At 41.4% G+C, this 8,412-nt stretch overlaps 1 protein-coding gene across 1 annotated transcript; it reads left to right on the top strand.

Annotated features, from left to right (window-relative positions):
• Window positions 1-352: 352 nt before the first annotated feature.
• Window positions 353-5,763, top strand: slc7a4 (solute carrier family 7 member 4). The gene is made up of 5 exons (XM_030104203.1): window positions 353-514; window positions 2,184-3,245; window positions 3,347-4,053; window positions 4,186-4,294; window positions 5,165-5,763. The coding sequence occupies exons 2-5, from the start codon at window positions 2,264-2,266 to the stop codon at window positions 5,380-5,382; spliced, it is 2,016 nt and encodes a 671-aa protein (XP_029960063.1). The 5' UTR covers window positions 353-514; window positions 2,184-2,263; the 3' UTR covers window positions 5,383-5,763.
• Window positions 5,764-8,412: the final 2,649 nt, after the last annotated feature.

Consider the following 8,412-nt stretch of genomic DNA (forward strand, 5'->3'; position numbering starts at 1 on the left):
ATTTCTGATGTGAGTGTGTGTGTGTGAATGCCCGTCTCCCTGTTAGGTCAGGATATAGTCTGTCTTTCTCATTTCAGGTGGGGGCCTAAGTTGAATAAAGCATCATGAAAGATGGATGAATGATGAATAATTAAACAGTAAAACAGCTTTTGCAATGTTTGAGTTTAATGAATCTGCACTTATTCCTCATTGGTATACATTCTAAAGAAAATATACGTATATTTCCATTGTAACTCTTCCATTTTTCGATACCCTGGCTGTAGAGGGAGGCTCGTGGACCCCCTGCAGTGAGCCTCCCAGTGGGACTCCTCCGGATCACCCAGCTGGAGAAGGGTGGGGCGCGGCGGGGGGGTCGGCTGCGCCTTTAAGAAGCCGTCCAGCAGGCAGCGCGTGTTGGTTTTCTCCTCCAGCGCACCTTCTGCTCCATCACCGCCGCGCGCAGACGATGCAGTCCGGTAACTTCTCCCGGCCCCGGACCCGCTGCAGCGCCGCCGACAGCCCGTGAACGTCTACGGTAAACACGTCTATTCTGCTGATTTCATCTGCCTTTAACCGCAACGATCCAACAGACTCACCTTACTCCGATTTAAAAAAAAAAAGAAAAAAGTGCGGATGAGCGCAGTGTTTCCAGCTCAGCGTGATGCACTCACGATCTTCGTTTCCATTTTGTTTTAAATTATTAATTCGGCATTTAAAAACAACGCCTTTTCCCTTCTCTGGACGTCTGTTCTTGTGCGACGTTTCAACACTCAAGCTACACGGCTGTTGTACTTTATTGCGCCGCTCTTATTTCTAGAGGGGAATAAAGCGTTACGTAATGTTAATGGAGGCATCCTGTTGTCGCCATATGCCGATCGAGGCCAGGAATCGGATGTTGCACCGCCCGGGCCGGGAGGATGAAGTCTGCTGGCATATTCCGGAGGAAAAATACCAGAAATCAGCTTTTGTCGCTTTTGTTGTAATTTTACGCGTTTGAGTTACGGATGAGGCGGACTGGCTGTGGAAGGCTCGTGGTTTTATGGTTTTAAACATAAAACATAACTAGTGTGCGTAATAATGCATCAAGAAATTTTACTTTTAAGTCATAAATATAATCATATGCCACACTGTTAGATATTCTCAACTGAAAAACTATATTATGAAAATGCTCATTGTAGTTTTGCAGTCAACTGTTTTTGATCTCATTTTCTAAAAGTGGCCCGACATTACTAATCAGTGATGTTGAAATTAAACAGCTTTCTTGAGCAAAAAAAAATGTCTGTGCTTTAGTTGTAATTGTCATGAGGAAACCACATCGAGTATGTGTGCAACAAAGCAATGAAATCCTCTGGTATTATCTGATGGGGATCTCATTTAGTAGAATGACACTACAGAATCTAATGCCACGTGCCACAGTTTGATCCATCCATGCCTCACATACTGTAATATTGTCTAGACTGCCTCACAGCCTTCTTGACTCCTCATACAAAAAATGTTCTTTTAGAATTATTTGATATTCCAGAAGTCAAAAAAACACTGCACCTCTGTTGAGAAAGTTTACATTTTTTACCATTTCATCTAATGATATTCTACGTACGCATATTTATTTATACATTTATCAATAACAGAAAAAATCTTCTTGATACATTTTGCAACTTTGTCCTGTTATCATTGGGCATTCTTTCACCCAACAAGGAACCCAAAAGGCTTTCATTTATCACTTTGTCAAAACTTCCAGGCCTCTGAACTGCTGTCCTATTTTCGACTAAATTATTTAATAATCCCGTGTCAAAAATGTAGGAGATAACATCCCATTGATTCTGAGTTGTTTGGCTTAGGTGACTTGTTTCTTGTTTTGTTTTTTGTTTTTTTCATTTCTTTGTTGTTTTCATTGCCAGCACTGTACCACTTATTGACGGGGAGGATTTTATAAAAGCCTTCTGTGCTTCTTTCCTCTCCTGCAGAGTTAGATTGTATTTCTTGTAACTCTGTATTATAGTCTTATTTTGTGGAAATAAAAAAAATATTGTGGATGAATATAAAGGCTAAGCTTTGATGTAATGTGTAAGTATAATACTTCCCATATAGGCCTTGAGTGTACCGTATGTCTGCTAAGTGTGAAGATGTTTACATACAGTCTCCTTATCATGTAGTTCTTCCAGTTCTGATGTCTACATTTGTACTTAATGTGCTGTGTCTTGCAGGTCATCTTCATACGGATCATGGAACCAGTTTGACTGATACGCCACTGATCTGCCCAGCTGGCCCATCTAACTCTGTAGCTATGGCAACTTGTCCGAGAGGCTGTGCGCCTGCCGTGCGCCTTTGTCAGAGACTGAACCGACTGAAGACGTTAGAAGAAGACATGATGGCGACGTCACTGAAGCGCTGCCTCTCCACGCTGGACCTGACTCTGCTGGGTGTTGGTGGCATGGTGGGCTCCGGACTGTACGTCTTGACTGGAACAGTGGCGAAAGACACGGCGGGGCCGGCTGTCATCATATCGTTCCTTTTCGCCGGTTTCGCATCTTTGCTGGCCGCCTTCTGTTACGCAGAGTTTGGAGCACGCATTCCCAAAACAGGATCCGCCTACATGTTTACCTACGTGTCAGTGGGGGAGATTTGGGCCTTTCTCATTGGCTGGAATGTGATTCTGGAGAACATGATCGGCGGTGCTGCTGTGGCTCGTGCCTGGAGTGGCTATCTAGACTCCATTTTCAACCACGCCATCCAGAACTTCACAGAGACCCACATCATGCAGTGGAACGTGCCCTTCCTCGCACACTACCCCGACCTTCTTGCCGCAGGAGTTCTAGTAGTTGCCTCGTTCTTCATCTCCTTCGGTGTTCAAGTGTCCTCGTACCTAAACCACATCTTCTCCACCATCAGTATGGGTGTCATTATTTTCATCTTGGTGTTTGGTTTTATGCTGGCTGAGCCGGCCAACTGGAGCCAGGAACAGGGGGGCTTTGCACCCTATGGGATGTCAGGAATACTTGCAGGCTCAGCCACGTGCTTCTACGCATTTGTAGGCTTTGATGTAATTGCGTCCTCAAGTGAGGAGGCGAAGAATCCTCAGAAGGCCGTTCCCTTGGCCACCGCCATCTCCCTTGGACTGGCAACAACGGCCTACATCCTGGTGTCCACGGTGCTCACGTTACTTGTGCCCTGGCGTACACTAGACCCCAATTCAGCCCTGGCAGATGCTTTTTTCCGCCGTGGCTACAGTTGGGCTGGGATCATCGTAGCTGTAGGCTCCATTTGTGGTGAGTGTCAAAAGTACAATTTATTTGGATGTTAGAGCAGAATTTTAAGCAAATGTATTTATTTCTCATCGCCTGATTGTCTTTGTTTCTTTCATTTCCAGCCATGAACACTGTGCTACTCGCAAATCTCTTCTCTCTGCCTCGTATTGTGTATGCGATGGCCGAGGACGGTTTGTTCTTCTCCATCTTCTCAAGAGTCAATCCCATCACCAAAGTTCCTGTCAATGCTATTTTGGTCTTTGGGATTCTAATGGCTACCATGGCTCTAATTTTTGACCTGGAAGCCTTGGTTCAGTTTTTATCCATCGGCACTCTTCTCGCCTACACATTTGTTGCAGCGAGCGTTATTGTGCTGCGCTTCCAGCCTGAAAAAACCAGCTCCAAGGGAACCGCCACCACATCCCCCAACCCCAACGCTGAGCCTTCCCCGATTCCTTCAGAGTCCCGCACCATCAATGAGGACACTGAGGAGATGAAGCAGTACGAGTCTTTCTCCGACAAACTGCAGTTGGTGGAGAGGCAGAAGCAGAAAGAGCAGCGTGGAGTGGGGCAGCTGAAGGCCTTCTGGGAACCGTACCTGGACAGAGTGCTGGGGGATTGTGAGCCAGGCGAGGTGGTGGCCTTCAGCGTGATGACGCTGATCGTGAGCTCGGTGTCCCTCTGCGCAGTGTTGGAGTTTGGAAGCAAGCAGCTGCAGCTGCCTCTGTGGAGCTTCACCATGCTGATCGTGATTTTCAGCTTAGCTTTCGTTATCAGCCTGGCACTTATATGGGTTCATGAGCCCCAAAAAAACAACATAACGTTTCAGGTAAGCTACATTCAATTCAATCATCATCAATAATATTGATTAAATACATTCAATAAATGATGAAAGTTGTATTTGTCATGACAAATACTCTGACCATGACTCCAAAGTGACTGTAGTGTTATTTTTGTGTAGGTTCCTCTGGTCCCTTTGACTCCAGGTATCAGTATCCTCATTAATGTATTCCTCATGCTGAAGCTCAGCCTCCTCACCTGGATTCGATTCACTGTATGGATTGCCATAGGTAAGAAGACAACGGATTTACTATTTCGCAATTAAATTCCTGCTGAATAAATGCATTTTCGGTCCAAACAGAAAGTGACTAAATAGATTTACAGTTATTGATCACAAAACCTTCTTTCCTTACAAACACTTAAAATAACTCATTAATACTTGCATATGCATCATATAGTTTTAATATTGTGTTTGTCATCGGTCCTCTTGGGATGTACTTGGTGGTTAATTGGCGTTGATGCTGTCAGCAAGGGTGGGATGCCTGGTGAAAACATGATTATCTGAATTAGCCTAAGGCCTCTCTGGATCAGTAAACCATTTAAACGCCCCTGTCAGACTGTTGCAAGTTAACAAGATGCACACTCGAAGAGTATCACGCTTGACAGAGCCTCTGGCTAAGCTCACACTCTCTGGAGAAAGAGGGCTGGACACTGACCTCCATAATTTAATTAGAAGGAAAAGAATGGAAATTCTGCATTAACTCTAGTCAAGTGCAAAAGTATGCATTGATGTAGCACTAAAACACAGAGAGGATAGTGCAAGATTTTATGAGCAAGAGAGTCAAGCTTTCGGCATAATGCCTTTGGAAAATTGTTTGGCAACACAAGAACAGTGTCAGTGCTGGTTTGTTCATGTAGAAGTTTTGAAATTCCCAGCAAGTAGTGAATAACAAATGTTACATTCAAAATGGTATTAAAAACGTAAGATTTCATCTTGAAGCACTGCTATTATGGAGTATGAATATTATTATTCTGCACAAATACGTTTTGTGCTCAACACAAAACCATTTTAAACCCACTTTTTTGCTTCCTATGCACATTGCTATTGAAATTCAGATAATTTCTCTGGTCAAAAGTGCTGCATGGTGTCTCTTTCCCAGGTCTCTTTGTGTATTTTGGCTACGGGATCTGGCACAGTAAGGAGGGAATACGAGAACTGCAGCCCAAAGACATGGCCGCCCGGTACGTGGTGCTACCCAGCGGCAGCCTGGTGGAGACGGTGCAGTCCGTCCAGCCAGATGGTCAGGTAGACGCCTCAGCGCACCACATCAACGCCTCGGCTGCCTCCACAGCCGAGGAGAGTGCAGGGAAGAGATGATGTGTTACTGGATCCATCGTTACAACTGCCTGTTTTTGTCTGTTGTCTCCAACTCATATGCTGTACTATTATTAGTGTATCCTTTGTATTTCACTCCTCTCAGCGCGTGACAGTCTGTACTCGTTGCTCTGCAAATGTATGCACACCACAGGATGGGATACACTCTCTCTGTCTTATTGTGAAACTTATTTGTATATCTTGTAATACTTGTGTACAATAGAGAGCTTTATTACAGTTCTGTGAATCTTTTTTAGGATCAAACCCGTGTTTTATTCCTTGGAACCTGCTCTTTTCTTGCAACTTTTCCAGTTTGTCTGATTCCACACAGATGTAGGTTGGATATGGTGCTTTCTTAGTCACAAACAATGCAGGATTTTTTTTTTTTTTTTTTTTTTTTTAAGATACAGTCATGGAGTAGAAAAAATCAAGATGAGACTTTTTTTTGAGTCTTTTAAAAATGTTTTTGTTTGTTTTTTGTCTAAATTAATGACAGCCCACATCATGTATTTTTTTTAATGTAATGATGCGTAGAGTAAGCAGTCATCATTCATACATCTTAGGTTAAGAAGTAAAATGCACAAAGTGTGAGTTTACATTTTTTGCCTTTTCTCAGAATTTGCTGCCCAAAGCCACAGAAGAAAGAAACAGGCTTTAGTCATTCTGCTCCATTTACTCCATCTTCTCCTTTGGGTGTTCATTTGCTGACTCTTTAAATGATTTAATCATATAGTATAAGATACAGTATGTATTTATTTTTCTATTATTATAAATCATAGATCTATTCTATACAGGTCTTATTAGCTTAATCTTTTCTGTTTTTGTCTCTTATTTTTGCTTGACATGCTTATCTGTTTTTGATGTTTTGCATGGACATGTATTAGTCTCTATCAGTAATTTGTGTTGACATTTTCATTTGATGAACATTTGACTTCTCCCTTAATCTCTTAAATCTCATCCCATGACCCTGCTCCTTTCTTGCATTTGAGCACAATATTTTTCCCACGATGCTTTAGAAAGCAGCACTTTCCTTTTCCTCCACACTGGCACCAGATTTTATATCAAAGCACATTTACTATTGCATATGATCAGTTTCCTTAGTACTGATATAACCTGAGAAATCAGTTAGACAAATTGATGTACTGTCTCGGCCAGCACAAATCCAGTATGGGAGTCTTCACACACAGACGGCACATGCAGGCAGACATTGGTCATTAAATTCCACTGTGGTCTGTTTTGTATCTCTGAGGTCTCTCTAATCCCACCAGATTTGCAACAGTCCCTATCGCCAGTTTGCAGCTTGACCTAGATTAGCGACAGCCTCGTGTGAGAACACTCTCAAACCGGACAAATAACATTCCCACTGTCTGCACTTGTGTCAATGTTGAAATTAGACTTTTTTTTTTTAAATATATATTATAGTAAATAAAAATGATGTCTATTCTATTTATATCCTCTTCAGGTTATGTTTGCATGTGTTACATAAAAAAAAACCAATGGCCTTAAATGTGTTGTAATGAATGCAGACTGTTCTCAGAAGCTGAAGCTTTTTGTTTCAAATAGTTTAGTCGCGCTATATATTTGTCTGTTAAAGAAAACCTCTCACACAGGACTTCATGCTTTTGAATTATGAAACCAAATGTGGAAGAGAATGTACAGCAGAAGGTATTTTAGCACAGTTTCGAGAAGGATTTAAGTTCAAGAGATTTTTTTTTATACAACTTTGCACAGTTTGCATACAATCGTCTGGTAATTGTGTGTCACAGTTAAGCTTTTAATGTTGCAGCCAGTCACAGATATTTCTTCTGTGGTGCTTTTTTAAGCTGATCTCTATCTCTCACCTTTTCTGTTTTTTTTTAATGCACTTTTTTTTTCTTATTTCTGAATAGTATTGTACTCGGTACTTGCACATTAATGTCTCATATCTTTCAGTTAGAGTGTATGTTTGTGTAAGATGAAAAAGACTTAAAAAAATAAAATGTTTTGAAGCAGCATTTACAAAAAAGAATCTGAATTGTGGAGTGTCTGCATATCACTGCAAGTATCATTCACATCTGACACAAACCATCATAATATATTGTGCATATACTTTCAGTCCAAGCCTTGGCAAGGCAAGAGTGCAGGGATGATGAGATCTCAAATAATCCTCTTATTTTTGAAAAGACAAAACAAAAAAAACGTGTATCTGCAGAGCCTGCACTGCTCATTATTCACTTTTATTTAATCAGGAAGTCCCATGGAGATTCACTTTTACGAAAGAGACCTATGAAAATAGCAGCTGTAAAATGAAGCGCTATATTAAAAATTACATAATGGATACATTTGTGTATCTTGAGTTTAAATCATCAGGTTTGTGCCAACATCAGTCTGATGAGAAATATTGCTGCAGAGAAGATCTCAGAAATTGAGACAGATTAAACTGGATCAAACTACAGGTAATTTGTTGAATTTTGGCATGGTATGAAGGTAGGAATTTTTAAGTTATCATTGTTAGTTTTGAAATGAACAATGAAATGAGAATGATGCTCACCTGTGCCCCCCCCCCCCCCCCCCCCCCAAAAAAAAAAAAGTTCAGGAAAGTCGGTTTAGAAAGGAATTGCAACAATGTATCATTTTAATGCTCATTTGCATATCGAGGTCAAATTAGACAATGACGTCATTTAAACTGATACATTGTTGCAATTCCTTAGTCAGTCAGGTCAGTTCTAAATGACATCACATCTAATTTGCATATCTAGGTCAAATTGAGGAATTTATTCTGTCAAGTGTCCATTTATTTCAGTAATCATTAGGAAATAAAAAACGACGAAATAAAATTCAAAGACGCACGAAATAAAAAACGCGAAAGGACGCCGCACACCACTGAGACTGATGATTTCTGACCCTCCTCGTCTACCGTAGCAAAACACTTGCTTCAAATTGGAGAAAAACGAAGTTGAATTAGCTGTCGCGCCTTCGGCTGTGTGGACTTATTTTGGCTTCCCACGTAAACGACGAGAGGTGAGAAGATTGTGGAAAAAACAAGAACCTTGT

Source organism: Salarias fasciatus, chromosome 12 (assembly GCF_902148845.1).
Source record: "Salarias fasciatus chromosome 12, fSalaFa1.1, whole genome shotgun sequence".
Lineage (NCBI taxonomy): Eukaryota > Metazoa > Chordata > Actinopteri > Blenniiformes > Blenniidae > Salarias > Salarias fasciatus.

What these genes read in the sequence shown, in the direction of transcription:
- slc7a4 (XM_030104203.1), top strand. Translation starts at nt 2,264, where the DNA reads ATGGCAACTTGTCCGAGAGGCTGTGCGCCTGCCGTGCGCCTTTGTCAG. An exon ending in AGCTGTAGGCTCCATTTGTG is followed by an intron (nt 3,246 to 3,346) that starts GTGAGTGTCAAA and finishes TTTCATTTCCAG; the next exon opens with CCATGAACACTGTGCTACTC. An exon ending in CACTGTATGGATTGCCATAG is followed by an intron (nt 4,295 to 5,164) that starts GTAAGAAGACAA and finishes TCTCTTTCCCAG; the next exon opens with GTCTCTTTGTGTATTTTGGC.